The 20,218-nt window shown below is 49.2% G+C and overlaps 1 protein-coding gene across 4 annotated transcripts in view; it reads right to left on the bottom strand.

Annotated features, from left to right (window-relative positions):
• The window catches only part of Tspan11 (tetraspanin 11), a 66,993-nt gene that overhangs the window by 33,100 nt on the left and 13,675 nt on the right, over positions 1 to 20,218 (bottom strand). For 3 of the 4 annotated variants that reach the window (XM_041679220.1, XM_041679243.1, XM_041679226.1), the window contains exon 2: positions 7,648 to 7,742. In XM_041679220.1, the coding sequence (XP_041535154.1) occupies positions 7,648 to 7,731 (84 nt within the window). In that variant the 5' untranslated portion in view covers positions 7,732 to 7,742. Of the gene's footprint in view, positions 1 to 3,259; positions 3,378 to 7,647; positions 7,743 to 20,218 lie in introns of those variants that run through there. The other variant, XM_041679235.1, reaches the window with a different exon arrangement.

Raw genomic sequence — 20,218 nt, 5'->3', positions numbered from 1 at the left:
GTCGGACTGAAGTCTGCTCATCCACCATGGTCAAGACACACATCCAGGTAAGTCTCCAAGTTTTCTCCATGTCTTCAGAGTTGTGGCTACATAACCACCTGGGGAGTCATGAAAACCCAGGGCTGGAACCCAGGCTAATTAGCACCTCTGGGAGTAAGACTCAGGCAGGGACATTTGGAGAATCACAGCGCGGGTCCAAGCGTCCTGACTTTCTCTTCCCAGTAGGTGGCGCTGTGTGAAGCCCTGCAGAACACAAGCTGGCCCTTTTCCTGGGAGCAGCTGCCCCAGGGCTAGAGCAGAGCACTTTGTCCCAGCACTGTCAGATCTTGCTAAGCAGCTGGTCCTTAGGCAAGCCGGGTCTCCAGCCACAACACAGGGTCTGGGAGAGATCTGGAGGGACATCCTGGCCTGATCAAGGTCTAGAAGACAAGCTCACACTAGGTCTGAAGACCTGAAGAAAGCAAGAAACTAGTCTGAATCAATGGGCCTGGGACCTCAAGCCCCCCCCCCCCCCCAGAGAGTTCTGTATAGTAGAGAAGGTAGTTACTGAGGGATCAGTACTATAGCTAGCCATGAGAAAGGAAATGAGAAAGTCTTAAGTCCTTCAGGGACTTTGATTTCTTGTGTGTGATTTGGTCACCTCTGAACAAGAGGTAAAAATGCTCACTCAGTGTTGGGATGGGGTACCAGAAGGTGTCACGGGGGGAGGGGGGGAGCAGAAGCCAGAAAGTCTGGGCCAAGTTCTTTTGGCTGTGCCATTAACTGTGTGATAGTGAGACACCAACTTCTTTAAGTCCCGGTGTCTTTATCTGCAGATTGGGTCACTGGGCAGGGGCTGTGGGGGAGGGGCACTGACCCCAGAACCCACTTTCCCAGCCGTTTGCATCAAGTCGGGTCTATAGTATTCAGTTCCTCATAGGACAGAGGTGGTCTTCTGTCAGATAGTTACTGAATTTCTCAGGCATAGCCGGTCACCAACGGGTCAGAAAATTTGTGTGGTCCAGGGCACTTGGCTAACCTGAGCAGCCATCCTTTAGCCTGACAAGACTAGAGACTTGGAGGAAAGCAGAGGGTGTGAGAGCAACTGCAAGACTTTTCTCTGTCAGGATTTCACAGGTAGAGTTTCTCTGCTGGGGACGCAGGAAGGACTGTGGGGCCTCAGGGAGGAAGCCTTGGGCAGAATGTTCTGCCCTCCGTGCTGGGCAGCCCATGGCATGGAAGGCAGGAAACATACAGGGTGATGGCATATGGGGCGTGCGTGCATGCATGCGTGCATGCGTGCGTGTGTGTGTGTGTGTGTGTGTGTGTGTGTGTCAGGGGCAGAGCAGGGCTGCTTACTACCTGCTCTGTGGCATTCTGGAAAGGTTTGGGGTTAGGCAGCAAGGTTGACCCATTCAGGACTGTGTTCCTCATTCATGAATGACCCCTGGACAACCTTTTCAATGGTACCCTCACTCATGCACCCAGCAGCCCTTGCAAGGGTGCTGCTGCTGTTTCTCTGGGATGTTTGCTTGCTGTTAGGCCACCTCCCTATCCTTGCTGCACGGTCTGCCTTGGCTCCTGTCCCAGGTCATCCTCCAGCTCTTGCTCTACCCAGGGGTGGACCAGGCTACTTACCGATCTGTACAACTGACCCCAGACCAGAGCCTCAGGCCGGGACTCTCCTGCATGGCCTGGAGGCCTTTAAATGTCTGTCCTCACTTTCCTTCTTCTGTGATCTGGCTTTAATGGCCATGTAGGAAATGTTCACTCTTTCTTTTTAAATCTTTGTATGTGTGGTGTGATGCATGTTTGGGGTGTGTAGAGAAGGGTATTGTGAGAGTCTGCCTCCACAGCATGTGTGGAGGCAGGAGGTTAGCCTCGGGTTTTGGTCCTCCTCTTCCACTTAGCTGACTCTGCCGAGACAGGGTCTCTTTGTTTGTCATTGCATACACCAGGCTAACTGGCCCGCTAGCATTTGGGATTTTCCAGCCTTTGTCTTCCTCTTGATGTAAGAGTGATGGTATCGCAGACTGTGCTCTGCTGTGATTGGCTTTACGTGACTTCCGGGGATCTGAACTCAGGTCCTCATCCTGCATGCTTGCCATCCCCTGATCCATCTTCTAAGTCCATGACTGCCTCTCTTGAAGCCACTGTCAGTGCCTCTGACTGTGAACTTGGGCAAAGTGACAGGGTCTGGGTGCCTGGTACAGAGGTGGATCTGTATCCAGGCACACTGGACTTCTGCTCATCTGGCTACAGTTTCTCATCTCTCTCTCTCCCATCCCTCTTACACTATCCTCTTTATCCCACGGAACGTCTTCTAAGCCCATCACAAGTGTGTACCTACTTCTAGCTTTGCAGGAGAGTTCTAGCTCCTTACTCTGGTAGCTCTCTGCCCATCCCCTCCTGGCATGCAGAAGCTCCACCCATGGTGTGCCCATGTCAGCTGGACTTCCCTCCAGCCTACTAGGGAGTTCCCAGGAAGGCCTAGGGGAGTGCTGATATATAATGTAAGATCCATGCTTTATCATTGTCTTTTCACCAATGCCCACTGAAAACTCTTAGGGCCAAGCCTGCCCCTGCCCTCATGTCATTGGAGGTGACTGGGTGGAGAGACCCTGACTCTGATTACCACAGTCTAGGTTGGAAAGGAGAAGTAACCTGAGGTTGGAACCAGGCTGGGATGCCTGGTCTGAACCAAGCTTCATCTCCTTGGTTGCTTTGGTCTCTTTCTCTAGGGTTTGAGGGGCCACACAAAGATGGAATCAAGGGCCTTGCATACGCTAGGCAGGTGCTCTACCTCCAGTCCTGATATATCCCAGTTAGGCCACCTTTAAGGCAAGCATTCCCACTCCCCTCACTGCAGAGGGATCTCTAGCAACAGCTTCAGTTCTTACAGCACTGGTTGAACCCAGGGCACACAGGAAGTCAGTGGTACTCCAGGACCGCTTGAGCTTGGAGCCTCCTAGTTGTAGAAGGACAGACACTTCTCAAACACCAGGTAGGCTCCTCTCCTAGCTCTGCCCAGGTGCAAGTCCTATTGGCTGTTTGTTGGCTCTGGACCAGTTCTGCGGGAGAGACTTTGTAAGGATGGGCTTGTTTCGTGCAGGCCCAGGGTGGCTTCCTACCTGCAGCTCCTCACAGCTGCGTGGTTTTAAATATGAAGAAATGAACGAACGTCTTGCTGAGCCTCTCATCTTGAGCCACATCTGCCCCTTGAGTGCAAACTCTCACAGTACCCAGAGGGTTGGAGCTGCAGGGTCACAAACCGCCTCACCTTCCAAAGAAGCCGGAAGAAACCTGGTTTGGAGTCAGCCGTACCCAACACCAGCAAATGGTTCACCCCCCATCAGCAGCAAGCCTCGTGCGTGCGTGTTTCTATAGTTACGGTCCTCACAGGAGGGTTCTTCACTCACTACACTGAATAGCTCCCCTTTAGCCTCTTGATTCATCGTCATCTTCCCCTGTATCCCAGGGAGATCTAGAGTGAGGGTGGATGCTGTTAGGGAAGGAAGAGAAGAAAGGAGGGAGGAAGGAAAAGAGAAAGAAAGAAAGACAGGAAGGGAGGAAGGGAAGAAGGGAGGGAGGCGGGATGGAGAAAGGGAAAATAAAAAGGAAATTTCATATTCTAGAGGGAGGAATTTGGCCCAAACAGAAGCGACATTTCTGTGCTCACACAACTAGAGAGACCACACCAGGAATTTTACTGTCCCATTGGATGATGCCGTATTGTGAGTTGTGAACAAACTCACCCCAAATAGGGCCTTGACACCAGACCCAAGAGGCAAATCCTGCAATACCCTCAAATTGCTGCTTCACTGAAAATTCCTGCTCGTGTGCAGGAAATGGCTTCCCCAATGCTGCTTAGGTGAGGCCCCCTTCAGTTAGCTTTCCACCCTCCTGGACTCCAGAACCTGAGGCCACGTGGAGCTGGGCAGGAGTAAGTGCTTAGATCTCAAGTGAGGGTCTGCTGAGGGAATGTTCTCCAACCTTCCCTGAAGATGGCGCTCAAGTCTCCTATGTTTCTTCAGTGCCTCTTCTCAGCCCTGAGTCTGTCTCTGTGTGTGTGTGTGTGTGTGTGTGTGTGTGTGTGTGTGTGTGTGTGAAGGTGCGCATGCCCACTTGAAGGCCACAGGAGGGCTCCAGATGTCCCACGCTTCCCTTCTACCCATGTGACGGGATCTCACATTCAACCTGGAGCTAGCCTGCAGCAAGCAAGCTCTGTGAGTCTCTTGTTTCCAGCCTGCCTCTCTGACTAGCTTTGTACATAAGCGCTGTGTATTTAAACTCAGGTCCTCATGGTTACACAGCAAGTGTTCTTACCCACTTGGGCATCTACTCAGTCACCTGTGTTCCTTTAAAGAGGTTCCCATTGGTAGCACCAAAGCCCAGGTGGACCCTCAAGGCAGGACAGGCTGTGAGATGAGGCAGCATTCCCAGGCTCCTCCCATAGCCTGGCAGAGCTTCTGGGAGGTTGGGAACAGTTTGATTATTAACACAGCCAAGCAGCTAATTAAAATAATAAATTAGAGAACAATAAAGGGGTGACAGGAGCTGCGTGAGGAAGCGGGGGGAGGGGGGGCGCCAGAGGGGGAAGGGAGAACGAGGAGAAAAGTGCAGCTTTCTTTGCCAGCCATGCAGGAAAGCTGGGCATGTGTGCTGCTCAGGGTCACCCAGGAGGTATGTCAATGGTGGCATCAGTGATCCCTGACTAGACTCATCCCAGGAGGCCTCAGGGGCAGGGTGACAGAAGGGCGGTGCCCGAGTCCTGCCGGGTGCGTAGAGTGGGCTCTGTGGGATGTGGGCACTCAGGACTGTGGTCTGCACGTGATAAGGAGAGTGCTATTCACAAAGAGCAAAGTCTCAGGGGGCATCACACCCCGTGCAGGCAAGATTCTCTTCAAAAACAACATTACATCCCTTGTTTTCTACCCAGGTCGCGATGCCAGAAGCTCTAAGCCCAGTACTAGGAATGGGGAGGAAGCCGCTGAAGAGATGGCGATTGCCAGCTCATCCCATCCCAGCAGGGCATCGGTACAGACCCTCAACCATGCAAGACATTTCCATAACGGCAAGTTCTAATTCGTACTGTTCAGGCATCCCCCTTCCATGTACGTAACAACAACATGAGAGTAAGTAATCTGCCTAGAAGCTTGATTGTTGTGGGAAGTTTGAATGAGAAAGTCTCCCATTGGCTCGCATGTTTGAACGATTTAGTTGGTGCAACTATTTAGGAAGGATTAGGAAGTGTGGCCTTGTTGGAAGAGATGTGTCACTGGGGGTGGGTTTTGAGGTTTCAAAAGCCCACCCGTTCCCAGTTAGCTCTTTCTGCTTCCTGTGTATGGATCAGGATGTAAGCACTCAGCTCCTGCTCTAGAACTATGCCTGCTTGCCTGCAGCCATGTTCTCTACTGTGATGGTCATGGACTCACCCTCTGAAACTGTAAGTTCCAAATAAACTCTTTCTTCTATAAGTTGCTTTGGTCACATTGTCTCTTCGCAGCAATAAAATAACTAAGACGACTGTCAGTGACTGGCTTGGTGAGCCAGGTCCCCGTTACACAATAAGGACACTAGTAACACTGACTACTATAGTTGAATGGAAGGGCACTGGGGTGACCTATGCAGAATCTTTCAATGCTGGCTGTTATGATCACCATGATGGCATCCTGGGCTCTTTGCTCCATGCTGGCTTTGGCAGAGCCCTGCAATGAAGACCTACACTCAAAAGACACTTCGCATTCATGAAAGAGGGAGTTTGTTTTATTGCACTCCTAGCCTGAATGGATGGGCCCTGCTCTGTGCTAGCTTCTGTGTTTGGAGGCTAAAGGGGCAACAGGCTGAAAGGGTATGCAAATATAGCCTCTTGCCCATTGCCCTGTCTTATAATTCCTTCAGGAAGGCAGAAATTGTGGTGACCCCAGGGTGGGAGGCGTGCAGACACTGCCTTGGTCTTATGACTGGGGTTCAGGTAAGTCACAACAATTAGACTTCGGAGTGTCTCAAATAGGAAGGAACCTTTTCTGTGGAGAAGGAGTTTATGCTCTGAACATTCCCTCCCTGGTAAATTCAGTTTGAGGGACCTGAGAATCCTGCGGCATCACAGACTTCTAGGCCTAGAACAGCGAGTAAACACAATTCCTGCTGTTTAACGCCACCCCAACTGCAGACTGTGACGCTTTGTCCTGTCACCCTAGGAGACCAAGATAGTCAGATGTCGGTCATTAATGTTTTTATGCTTGTCTGTCTTTTGGAGATTATCTGGAGTGGACACAGGAGACCTTTATGGTCAGGAAAAGTCTTACAAAGAAAACTTTGACCCAGGCATGGTGGCACATGCATGCCATCACAGCTAAAGCTAAGAGGATTGTCACAATGTGTCTGAGGACAGCCTGGGTTACAGGATGAGACCCTGTCACAAAACAAAACAACAACAAACCTTAAAATATCCAAAAAAGGAAGAAAAGGGGAGGGGGAGGGAGTGAGGTTGCTTTCTCTGCAGGAACTCTAAGTGCCCTAACTGATTTATCTCTGGTCAGATCTCTACGTGTAGCCCAGTCCTCCATCCTAGGGCAGAGCGTAATTTTCCAGGAGCTGTACCCCTGGGCCTCCCTGTTCCAGAAAACTCTTTCCTGGGAAGATCAAAGCCAAAGTCATTTTAGTTTTTGTTCCCAGAAACTTTACCAAATGTATTTAAGCAAATACTATGTCCTTTATTTTAACAGATAGTATTTGATGCAGCCAGTTCTCCTGATGCTTTGAAACCACTCTGAGCTTGGAACCAGTGTGGCCCTATGGTCTCCCTGTGTTTCTGAGATGGGGCTGGGGAGAAGGTTTTGTTTTGTTTTGTTTTGTTTTGTTTTCCTGGTACCTGGAGCCCAGCCCTGCTGAGATGTTGATTTGGGGTTGCTTTTTCAGGTTGAGAGGCTAGAGTTAATCTCCCAACTCCAGCTAGGGAAACAGACTCAGAAATGCCACAGCATCCACTGCTGCCAGGGTCCCTGTGGACAGCAAACCTTCCCTCTTAGTCTTTCCCACAGCTAGTGAGGCCACAAAACAAAACACACAGTCAACAAACACCGGATGTGATGGTGAGCCCCTGTAAGACCCGCAGCTGGGAGACTGAGGCAAGAGGATCACCAGTTCAAAGCCATCCTGGACTGCACAGTGAGACACCATCTTAACAAATGAATCAGAGTAAAATGCAGCCTCTCTACAGGCCCTCTGGGGATCAGTGGCATTGTGTTCCTAATTAAATAGGTAATCCCCACTGGGAGACAGAACCACAACGCTGTGGGAAACCTGTGTCAGATGCTATAGAGACCGTCCCTGTCACAGTGCAGCTCTGAGACCATGGCCAGCAAGGCGAGTGGATTTCAGTGGGAAGGGGACATCATTTCAGCAGTCAGGATCACATGGACATGGTGTTCTGGAGACAGGGGACGATGGATGAGGTTGCACACACAGTTTGGCCTGGGTATGCTCTGACGGACTCCATGAAAGCTGCAGCCGTCACAGCCAGGGCAGGGCTCACTCTAAGAGCAGGGCAGGACAGGTCCCAGCACGGTTTCTGACTTGGGAAAAGCCAACCTTGATACAGAGACTTCAAAGTGAGCGCGGCCATAGTGCAGGTGTGGGGAGGGGCGTGCCACAGCCTCCACTTACCCAGAAGAAGAAGTTGAAGATGAAGAGCAGGTACTTCAGGTGGGCCAACAGCCAGTCCTCCTGCTCCGTCTTGCAGTGTGCCATGGCAGCTGGGCCTGTGGAGGACATGAGCATGCTGGGTAGGGGCACCACAGCGATCCCTGATGTTCCCGCCCCAGCACCCACAGTGGCTTCACTAGTCAGTGTTCCCTAGTGGGTTTGAGACTGAGGCCCTGGCCGTACATGTGCAGCGTGGACCCCAGATGAAGACTACAACCTATGGAAGGGGGATCCGGGTGGAATTTTCTAGATATTTGGATCTCAGTTTTGTTATATGACACAGTGTTCAGAGTCCTTTGTCTCTCCACGTCTTACTACCATTGCAGGACATATTTTCTTGTCACATGCTTGCACACATGCTCACACTTGCTCGTGCATGCCCACACACTTGGCAGAGCTGCAGCTCTGAGCAGAATCTCTGCATGGGTCTCTGCGCACAGGTATCTGTCTGGAAGGGACCTTGATGTTTGCATAGGCCACCTCACCTGTTCCCAACTCCCCAGCTCCCAAGAGAGGAAGCAGGTCCAGCTGGCTAGTGACTCTGCCAAAAGTTGGGGGGCTCTGTATGCTGACTGCTAGCTTCAAGTCCTCACTGTGTGCTGTGGGCAAGCCCACGACCTCCTACCCTGAGGCCTCATCTGTAGGGGCAGAGATGATGCTCCACTGCAGGACCCTCAGGAAGATCGGTGAGAGCCTCCTCGTCCAGGGTCTAACAAGGCTTTGCACGTAGTGTGTGCTCAGTAAATGAGAGTCCCATTCCATCCTCCCAGATGCCCCATCTCTGGCTCAATGCCACCTTGCCTTGTTCTGACCCCTGGGTGGATGACCCCGGGAACTGTGAAGTCGGTGGGGCTCCAGAAGGCCTGCTGAGCATCGGCCCTCCTTGCTTCTCCGTAGGTACACACCTCAGCAGGTTGTCTCTGCGCCTGGGTTGTGAGGGGTTACTTAACCTCTCTGTGCAACATCACCAAGGGAGGAGGCTTGACCAGAAGGCAGCAGGGGAGGTACACGCGCTCTGTTCTCTTGGAAGAGAACCTCTCCCTTTCAGCTGGCGACTGTGCCACCTGGAGTGGTGCTGCTCCATCCCAGCCTCTCTGTGAGGTATGGTCAGGGTTAGCCCCTGGCAGGCAAACGGTGTGTGAGCAGCAGGGGCAAAATGGTTTCTTGAAGGTGTTTTCTGTGGGGCAGGGGCTTCCCTTCCACTTGGAAAGAATGGGGACCAATTTCTAGAGGTCAATGAGGTCAACTCGTTCCAATTCTGGGCCGGCTTGTTTCACTGGCTTTGGAGGTTTTCAGCGGACTCCTGCGCTGATACGAGGTCTGCTAGACTCTCCTTATTTTCAGGCTGTATGTTTCTCAGAGATGGTGTGGAGCACTCACGGATTCGGTGCTGTGACTTCGTTCTGATAGAGCAATCCCTTTGTCACTGACAAAGTCAGTCACATCCTAAGAGTGAAGAAGGCTGCGTCTCTCTTTCCCTTGCCCTGGCTGCTTGGCATGCTGATGCTATGGCTGGACTTCACGCAGCCACTTTGTGCTCCAAACCATGAACCATGGGGTGGAAAGGGCAGTGCCACATGTTCAAAGAACCCGGGGCTCTGATAATTTTGGAGTGGCTACGCTGTCCCTGGGCAGGTCACCTCCACCAAACCGGGAATTTCTTTAAACCACACATCTGGATATGTGATAACTAATATCTACTTCTCTGCTCTGGTGGGACAAAGAGTGAACACTGAGGCATGTGCCAGCCTGTGCCAGCATGTGCCAGCCAGTGCCAGGTGTGCTGCAGCTGGGCTGTGGTCAGAGCATCATGTTGGCTGTGGCCATCGAACATCTCATGTATGCATTTGCCTGTGTGTTTCATTTTTATACATATATACATATGGATATTTGTTTATACATTTTATTTGTGTATCTCATGCATATGGATATTTGCTTTGCATTTCCTTCATGCTGCACGTGGCGGGGGATACTAATCGCGGGCTAATTTTGCCTCTGCTGAAAACCATAATGATTAGGAGGAGGGGTTCTAGTGAGATCCACCTATGCCCAGGGGACTGTCGGTGTCTCTTCTGGTGTATGAGAAGGTGTATGGGAAGGATATTGGTGCAAGGCTCAGGACTGAAAGTCCGTAGAGAGCAGTGGTCCCAGCATGGTCATTGCATGTAAGTTCAGGAGCTTGGGAGTGTGTCAAGGAATGTTCAGTGGGTAGTCTCACATTTCCCAGACTTCTCTAGTGAGGGTAGAAATATGTATCGGGCACTGGAGTCCAATGTGGAGAAGGCATCCAAATAGAGGACAGGAGACAGAGTACAACTGGGCACCATGGGTAGTCCCTGTGCAGATCCTGGGCACAGTGGATAGCCCCTGTGCAGATCCTGGGCACAGTGGGTAGTCCCTGTGCAGATCCTGGGCACAGTGGATAGCCCCTGTGCAGATCCTGGGCACCGTGGGTAGCTCCTGTGCAGATCCTGGGCACAGTGAATAGCCCCTGTGCAGATCAGATGCACAGAGCAGGAAGGTGTTGCCTGGATAGGAGTGAGCAGAGGAATAAGAAGCTGGGAGGCAGAGGTGAGGGAGGGGGAAGCTGGGAGGCAGAGGTGAGGAAGGGGCTAGAGGGTGAGGGCACAGGGCCACGTTCTCAATGAGGGCTGACATCAGTTGTGCTAAGTGAGAGTGCATATGGGAAGGGGCAAAAGAGAAGGTTTTCAAACAGACAGGAGGAGGGACTGCAGAGGGGCGGGGGCCAGAGGGTACCAGTGCTGTAAAGAAGAGTTACTTGGCTCCCTGGAAGCTTCCTGGTCCATGCACTGGCTCTGCTGCTCCCACCCGTAGGAATGAATGGGATGGGATAAGTTCCATTGACAACTAATGCCCCGCCATCCTATCCTGGTGCATTTACCTCTATGTGATGTGTTTTTGTTTTCCCTGATCAGATGTCAGGGGCAGAACAGGGAGAAGGGAGTGTAGCCGTGGTATCACAGAGTCTCAGCTCCCAGTAAGGCCTTGAATAGTCCCTGACAGCCACTGGCATCCAACTGTCACTGAGCTTCCAGTTCCCAGGAGACAGGTGGACCGCACATGTACATTTTATTTCTGTTCATAAGGGTTGGGAACTGGACACCCTGAACCACTGGAAGAATCTGTCCCCAGGGGGTGGGGTCAGACTGTGGGGGGGCATGTGGTACTCCCTGGGGATGAAGTGATCATCTTGTGGTTTTTTTTTTCTTTTGGTTATTTAGAGACAGAGTTTCTCTATAGTTTTGGAACCTGTCCTGGAACTAGCTCTTGTAGACCAGGCTGGCCTCGAACTCACGGTGATCTGCCTGCCTCTGTCTCCCGAGTGCTAGGATTAAAGGCGTGAGCCACCAGCGCCCGACTGAATCATCATGTTTTTTGAAACAGGGTGTCTTAATTTCTGTTCCTTTGATTAAAATTCCCTAACAAAAAGCAATTTAGAGGAGATGGGTTTATTGTAGCTTACAGTTTTAGGTCCATCATTGTGAGGAATGTAGGGAAGTGAAGCCAGGAACTTCAGACAGCTGGCCACATCACATCCAGTCAGGAGCAGAAAGACATGAATTTGTGCATGTTCACTTGCTGGCTTACTATGCTCAGCTCTATTTCTCTACTCTTCCATAGTTCAGGACTCACTGACTAGGAAATGGTACTGCCCACAGTAGGCTGGTTCTTCCCACATAAAATAAGTCAACTAAACTGTTCCCAACAGGTCAGTCCAGTGTAGACAATCTCTTCTCCAGTGATTCCAAGCTATGTCAAGTTGGCAATAATGATAACCATCATGTGGGGTCTTGTTATATCCTAGTCTGACCCAGAGTTCATAATCCTCCTGCTTCTACCTTCCTGGTGCAGACATCACAGATGTTCCTCACCATTCCCCTGTTAACCTCTGATGCTGAGTCACAAGCAAGTGTCTGAGTACCAAAGAGGTGAGTGACCTCAGATTCTGTTTCACCAAACTGATGTCCTCTTTGGCTTCTGAAAGGCCAAGAATCCAAAACAACTTGATTCCCTGCCCACCTAGAGGCACCAGGCTCAGAGAGCTCCCATGCCCGAAGGGGCTGTCCTAACCTTCCATGACTCGTATGCTCGCATTGCTATAGCAGAGGGCTGTGAAGACAATGCCATAGCAGAGGTCAAGGCCCCAGGAAGGGATGGGGCCTTCTCAGAGCCTTAGCTGTTAGGGATGCTCACAAGCTGACTATGGCTTGTCCTAGAAGGGAACTCTGCCAAGAGCCCATGGGTTGAGCTGGGGCCTCTGTGGCCTTTTAGAGTCAGGGCCCTTCCCACTGTGTGCAGTCCTCACTGCCTGTTGGGTGGGAATCTTAAAAGTATACACCAGGATACTTGGAGATCATATGGGCACTTGGAGGTTTGTTGATATGTAAGTGGCCAACTTATCTGAGCATCCCAGTATCCTAACTCTTTAGGGTGGAGAAATGATGTGGATTTCCCTCTGTATGGTATGGATATGTTTTATTACCTTTGGTCATTAAAGAAGTTATTTTGGCCAATGACTTAGTAGAGTAAAGCCAGGCAGGAAATCTGAACAGAGATATAGAGAGAAAGTGGGCGGAGTCAGAGAGACACCATGTAGCTGCCATAGGAGAAAGATGCCAGCTGCCAACCAGAACCTTACCAGTAGGCTACAGCCTTGGGGTGAATCACAGATTAATAGAAATAGGCTAATATAAGATGTAAGAGTTAGCTAGAAATATGCATAAGCTATTGGCAAAACAGTATTGTAGTTAGTATAATTTCTATGTGATTATTCATGTCTAGGCAGCCGGGAAACAAATGAGCAGTCTCTGCCTACAGGGACAAGACTCAGGCTTGGGGCAACCGATGACCCTGATTTCCTAGGACAGTGATGTTTCTTAGAAGACAGGGCTTTTATCACCCACCATGATCAAGCTTGCTTCATCCCAGACATGCAGGGATGGTTCAACATATGAAAATCTGTCAACGTAATCCACCATATAAACAAACTGAAAAATAAAAATCACTTGAACATCTCATTAGATGCCAAAAAAGCTTTCAATGAAATACAACATCCCTTCATGATAAAGGTCTTGGAGACAGCAGGGATACAAGGAACATACCTAGACATAATAAATATACAGCAAGCCAACAGCCAACATCAAACTAAATGGAGAGAAACTTAAAGCAAGCCCACAGAAATCAGAAACAAGACAAGGTTGTCCACTCTCTCCATATCTATTAAATACAGTTCTTGAGGTCCTAGCTAAAGCAATAAGACAACAAAAAGAGATCAAGGGGATACAAATCAGAAAAGAAGAAGTCAAACTCCCATGATTTGCTGATGATATGATAATTACATAAGCAGCCCCAAAAATTCTACCAAGGAACTTCTACAACCCATAAACACTTTCAGTAATGTAGCAGGATACAAGATTAACTAAAAAAAAAAAATCAGTAGCCATCCTGTACACAGATGATGAATGGGCTGAGAAAGAAATCACAGAAATGTCACCCTTTACAACAGCAACAAATAGCATAAAATATCTTGGAGTAACTCTAACCAAACAAGTGGAAGACTTGTATGACAAGAACTTTAAATCTTTAAAGAAAAAATTGAAGACCTCAACATAAAGCCAGCCACACTGAGCCTCACAGAGAGAAAGTTGGAAGCACACTTGAACACATTGGCAAAGGGGACAGCTTCCTAAAAATAACCCCAGCAGCACAGACACTGAGAGAAACAATTAATAAATGGGACCTCCTGAAACTGAAAAGCTTCAGTAAAGCAAAGGACACAGTCAACAAGACAAAACAACAGCCTACAGAATGGGAAAAGATCTTCACCAACCCACATCAGACAGAGGTCTGATCTCCAAAACACACAAAAAACTCAAGAAATTGGTCATCAAAAAAACAAAAACAAAAACGACCCCCCCCCCAAAAAAAAACCACACATACACACAATCCAATAAAAAAAATGGGAGCACAGACATAAACAGAGAACTCTCAACAGAGGAATCTAAAATGGCTGAAAGACACTTAATGCAATGTTCAACATCCTTAGTCATTAGAGAAATGCAAATCAAAACAACTCTGAGATTCCATCTTACACCTGATCAAAAACACTGATGAAGACTTATGCTGGAGAGGTTGTGAGATAAAGGGAACACTCCTGCATTGCTGGTGGGAATGCAAGCTGGTACAGTCCCTTTGGATATCAGTATGGTGATTTCTCGGAAAATTAGGAAACAACCTACTTCAAGACCCAGAAATGCTACTTTTGGGTATATATCTAAATGATGCTCAATCGTGCCACAAGGAATGTGCTCAACTATGCTTATAGCATCATCGTTTGTCATAGCCAGAATCTGGAAACAACCTAAATGCCTCTAAACTGAAGAATGGATAAGAAAAATGTGGTACATTTACACAATGGAGTACTACACAGCAGAAAAAAATAACATCTTGAAATTTGCAGGCAAATGAATGGAGCTAGAAAACATCATATTGAGTGAGGTAACCCAGAACCAGAAAGACAATTATCATATGTACTCACTCATAAGTGGTTTTTAAACATAAAGTAAAAAAAAAGTAAAAAAAAATAAACATAAAGTAAAGAAAACCAGCCTACAAATCATAATCCCAGAGGACCTATACAACAAAGAGGACCATTAGAGAGGCATACATGGATCTAATATACATGAGAAGTAGGAAAAGACAAGATCTTGTGAGTAAATTGGGAGCATGGGGACCATGGGAGAGGGTTGAAGGGGTGGGGGGAGAGGCAGGGAGGGGAGCAGAGAAAAATGTAGAGCTCAATAAAAATCACTTTAAAAAAAGGAAAAAGACAGGGCTTTTGAGGCCTGGACCAGGAAGGTATGACATCATTCTGCTTCAAGATGCTGCTGATCTCAGGATCTCCCCTTGCCTCAGTCCTGGGAGCCAGGGACAGTCAGGCATCACCCAGGTGTGGTGGGGATGAGGCAGTGTGGGCACATCCTCCCATGCAACACATATCTAAGACAGTTTCCACCGAAACACTGAAACCTTTTCACTGGTCCCTGGGAGCAGTGGCTTCAGGCACCATTCCTGGGTCAGAGTGTTGATGGAGGAACAAGGCTGGATTCAGGGGTTGCTGAGGTCACAGGCACGCTACAGGCCTTCTCAGAAAAGCAAGAGCAGATGCCTGGGTGGTGATGTCATGTTCTGGACTTTTCCTGAGGACTGGATGTATAATGTCACCAGCTTTGAGGCTTGGGGACTCCAGTCTCTCTGCTGCAAGCTCCACCTTCTATGCCTAGGATACAGTCTCAGAGAGTTCAGAAGAGGAGAGGCCTTAGAAGGAGCCCAGATGGACTTGCTGTCCTGGCGAGCCAGGTATGGTTCTGACAAGGCCGAGAAGCTAGGAGTACAGGGCTCTCAGTGATTCCAGAGCTGGGAGCTGGAGGGGCAGCTGGAAGCATCTCTCTCTCTCTCTCTCTCTCTCTCTCTCTCTCTCTCTCTCTCTCTCTCTTTTTCTCTCTCCCTCCCCCCTCTCTCCCCCTCCCTCTGTGTGTGTGTGCGTGTGTATTTGTGTGTAGGTCAGAGGACAGCTTTAGGTATAGATATTCACTTTCTACATTTTTTGAGACAAGGGCACTGATTCACAGCTGCTGGCCCTTGAACGTCCAGCAATCCTCCTGCCTCTGCCTCCCACTTGTCAGTGTGACCATGGCAAGATTACGGGCCCATGTGCTACCCTCTTACATCGTGGGTTATGAACTCAGGTCACCAGGCTTTCATGGCAAGCCCTTTAGTTACTGAGCTTCTTTGAGAACTGAAGCCAAGCCTGGGTGGCAGGAGGAGCCAGAGGTCATGCTGCTGCTTTGTAGTCTACAGAAGGTGTCCACTCCTGATGGACAGTTCTGACTGAGGGTTAGAGAGGGAGGCAAAGCCCCTGTGTGCTCCTAATTTGCCGTTCAGTCCCCTGGTGGGAATATTGAGGGTGAGCCCTGGCACAGCAGTGTGTCTTGACCTGCCCCCTGTAGCTCTAATTTTGGTTTCTTGCAGATTCCTTCAGATTGGTGGTCTCCAGTGAGAGCTAAGAACATCATGTCTGTCCTGGGTACACACTGTAGTTGGTTCTGTAGGAGGCACCATGCCGTGTATTACAAAGGAACCAGCTGTGTTAACAGAATCGGCTGGAGGGAACCACATCCTTGTCCCTGGCTGCCTGAGCTGGAGGTTTGGAATCCTGTGGTTGTGAGCCCCGCTGTAAGGTATGTGCAGAGTCTCTGGGGAGGCTCTACTTTGTCAGTATGTCGGGGTCAGCTACTGCACACACGTGGATGAATGTGGGCCACTGTTTGGATTAAACTCAGGGCTGATGGCTAACTAGAGTCCCAGGGTTGGTGCTGTAGGCAGGCCTTGAGTTAAGGTCCTGGCAGGAAGAATTCCTAGCCTTTCTGTACAGAGCAAAGTTTTCATAAGTGCAGGATTGGCCTTTTCTTCTTTCTATTTTTGGGCTCATTTGCAGCATCAGCATGCATTATATACAGTAGTCCACCCTCTGCCCTGTCTTTAGCTATGTGCTCCCATCAGGTTCCACATGCAACACACACACACACACACACACACACACACACACACACACACACACACACAAGTTTTCTCAGGTTCTGTTTGCTGTTATCGTTTGCTAAGTGGTTCTGACTTTTTCCCCCTTTTAAAAATTGCAGTCTGATCTTCAAATCGGGAACTTCCCATACACATGGCAAGACTGGTGTGTAAACAAACACAGCAGCCGCACTGATCATTGGGTGTGAACACCAGTTGTCACCCAGCACTGTGATCCTTGGCAAGTCAAATGACCTCCAGGCCTCAGCTTCCTGCCTTGCACATCGGAGGTGATGCTGGGCCAATTCTGCCTTCTTTGGACTGGAGAATTTGCAAGAATTTTACGTCCTAAAATGTTCAAAGGACCATTTATTCCAGAGCTCAGTAACCTTCCTCAGTGAAGGACAGTGGAAAGTGGGTGGTGTGTCAACTTCGTTTGCTGTGACAAAATGCCAGAGAAGCCAACTGAAAGGAGGAAGAGCTTAATTTAGCTCATGGTTTCAGAGGTTTCCAGGCACAGGCGCTGCAAAGCTGGTTGTAGCCTGGGCGACCTGCAGTCAGGACTCCAGCAGAAGTACCCACATGGCCTCGGCCATCACAGTGGGCATGAGCTCGTCCAGTTCAGATGGCAGTATCTGTCTTGCTGCTTGTGCCACCTTCCCCAGCCCCTGTGACTTCAGGAAGGCAGGCTTAAGGAGACCTGGGTTCTGGCTGCAATCTTGGGTCTAACTTTCTCTGTGATGCCAAGCTGCAGTTTTCCTGTGCATTGAACTACAAGGATGACCTCCCTGACTCAGTCAGGTGAGGTGTCCTTCTCAAGTCCTTTGTCCACACAGTCATCTGAGAGCATTTCTGCATCCTAGATGAAGGTTCCCAGCAACAGTCAAGGCTGTCACACACACACCACAGTGGTCGCTACTCTGAGTACTTCATAAGTATATCTCTTTAAGGCTCACAGGTATCCTGCGAGATGGGCCTCAGAACCACCTCCTGCCACAGAGGCAGAAAGGGCCACAGTGGTTATACAGAGGCCACACAGTAAGCTAAGGGTGGCCAGGCAGTCTTATCAGGTGACATTTCCCGAGTGCCCACACAACATCCCTGTTTATACTTATTGTGTCTGGAACAATGCCAGCTGATACCTATTGTCTGCTAATGTAATTATTAAGAATGTTCTGTGGATAGGTGATGCTAACTGCAGGCTCATCACCACTATGTCAGGCCACCTGTCTGCAATCTTTTTTACTCTCTAAACCTCTGTATCTTCCCATTCCATCCTTTCCACCTCAGTGGGTTTCTCCAACTGCGTATTGCTCTAAAATCCATGGTCATTAAGTCCCTTTAGTGAACCCCAAGTTGCAACCCTCAACACTAGTCATAGTTGAAACTGGAACTCAGTTCTGGATGCTGAGCACTGAGTAGGGTGTAGGATGTGTGGGCATCAATTGGTGTTGAAGGAAAGATGGAACCATTGGGCAGATTCACTGTGGAATTTCCTGACAGGTCTCAAACTTCTTGAGAGTTACTCGGATAGTTCTCTGTCTTCTCCCCCAGGCCCCCAGGGAAGTAGAGCTGAAGATCATGGAGGGGAGAGAAGAACATCTTGTACCTGGCTTCTGTGACCCATGCCTGTGATGTGGGAGGGTCTTCTGTTTTGAGTTGATTTCATTGGTTAATAAAGAAACTGACTTGGCCCTTTGATAGGACAGAAAATTAGGTAGGCGGAGTAAACTGAACAGAATGCTGGGAGGAAGTGAGGCAATTGACATGCCTCTCCTCTCTGGGTCAGATGTGATGAAGCCAGCCGCCAGGTCAGACATGCTGAATCTTTCCTGGTAAGACACCACCTTGTGGTGCTACACAGATTACTAGAAATGTGTTAAGCAAGATATCAGAGTTAGCCAAGAAGAGGATAGAACTAACGGACCAGGCAGTGTTTAAAAGAATACAGTTTCTGTGTTTTTATTTCCGGGGCTAAGCTAGCTGTGCAGGAGCCCGGCGGGACAAAAAGCAGGCCTGCTCGCCTAATCACTACATGCCTGTGTTGTGCACAGTGAGAGTTCCTGCACAGATGGCTTTGTGCAGCCAGGACTTCCTGGGACAGCCTTACCCAGGTCAGCTGTGGGGACTCTTGCCTTCTTCTTGGGTATTCTCTGCCCTTTCCACAACTTTCTCTTTCTCCTCACTGTTTTATCCTCAGATGAGAAATTCAGACTTATGCCCGCCACACATCAAAGCAGACAGCCCTTTTAAACTGATCCTGACAAGACTCCCTTTGAACAGGGCATTTCCCATCCCACAAATGGGAAACATCGTAAGAAAGAACAACACTTCCTGATCCAGGCCGCTGAGGAACCATGGCTGGAGCCAGGCAGCTGATAAACCTTGAAAATGGACGTACAGTCATCCCCCTGCCTCAGTTTCTGAACCCTCTCTATCTGGCCTTTGTTATAGTCCTTAAGCTGTATCCACAGCTGAACCTGGGGAAACCTAGGATCTCGAAGGTTTTATCACCAGGGGCACTCAATATGGATTACACCAAGGGCTCCCCATCTGTCTTCCACCCCCTGCCCATTCTTCCTTCCCCTTCTGTATCCCAATGTTAGAGATATACTGTGCTCATGGAACATAAACAGTTCAGGATGTTCATAAATGCCAAACCCAAGTGAAGTAGGTCATCCTACCTTCAGCTCCGGGATGTATGGTTTCTTTATATAGCCTAGGGAACGAAGGGCCTGAGAAGCCACACAGACTGCCTGGCCAGGGGCCTCCTGTTTCAGGTATAGGACAGCAGCTTCCCAGGCTGAGGGTGTCAGTGAGTGAGGTTGGACCACAGCTTCTGTTTTATATGTAGGGTAGATCCAGTATCAAGTCTGGGTGACGTCGAGGCAGGCCTCTCAGGTTTGTAGAGAGAGAACTCGGGTCTTGAATCTGAGAACTCAGAAACCCTTCTTTCAAGCCCCTCAGACTAGAATGAGGTTTCAGATGACCCAATTAGGATAAGCTTAATGGCTACAGGAAGACCCAAGAGCTTGGGGTGTCGGATTCATCAAGGGAGTGAGACAGATCCCACAGTCCCATCATTCAACCCTGGAAAGAGAGAGCCCCATCATGGCTCATGTGCATGGCTTCTCATGGAATTGTGCAGTGTGCGGCCCACACAGCTGTGAGATTAGCAAGCTGCCCACCTTCCTTCAGTGTCTCACTTCCAATTAGCCAGCATTGCTCTACACTACCCATCATTCCCTGCTGAACATAGGTGCCCCCGTTCCGACTTTTTCATGGAAGTTGCCAAGCAGAGGCTGGACAATGTAATATATCATGGTGAATGGAGTCTAAGACGTGGGCTGCGCAATCTCAAGAAAGATTGGAAACAGCTGGGGTTGGTGTATTTGACAAAACAAACAAACAGCAGCACCAAAGTGAAAAGAGAAGACCACAGATTCCTTCCAGCTGGGGCTGGTAAGTGGTTGTCTTTCTTCCAAAGGTGGGTGGTGGCATCAAACTTACTCATGTTTAAGTCACAAGATGGCCTAGGCTTCCCATGGTCTAGAAGTTGCTCCCCCTTCTCCCATGATGAAGGGTGTATGGTTGCCCAACCACAGCACCCTAGATCAAACATATGGAGATGTAGACAGTGGATGTATGTTGTGATCTTAATCTTTAAAGTTGGACAGGTGCAGTGGAATTGCCTTTCCATCCTAGATACATGGGAGACAATTCTTTGTTTTCAAGCTATTGCCTGCTGGGTTCTGGTTCAGAAGCTCAGCCCTTTTTTTTCTCACTGGATTACATCTCTGGGAGTCAGTCTTCTCTGGTTAATATCTCTCTCACAAAGAAGAAATGAAATTCTACTGTAGCTCTGCTTCTAGATGCAAGGAACTCGACCGCCATTAAAAACAGTGAGGGCAATGGGGTGAGTTCAGGTATAAGG

Source organism: Microtus oregoni, unplaced genomic scaffold (assembly GCF_018167655.1).
Source record: "Microtus oregoni isolate MIOR12 unplaced genomic scaffold, Mior012 000002F_ref0000024, whole genome shotgun sequence".
NCBI lineage: Eukaryota > Metazoa > Chordata > Mammalia > Rodentia > Cricetidae > Microtus > Microtus oregoni.
The sequence above is the reverse complement of the archived record's forward strand: the minus strand, read 5'-3'. Positions and strand labels throughout refer to the sequence as shown.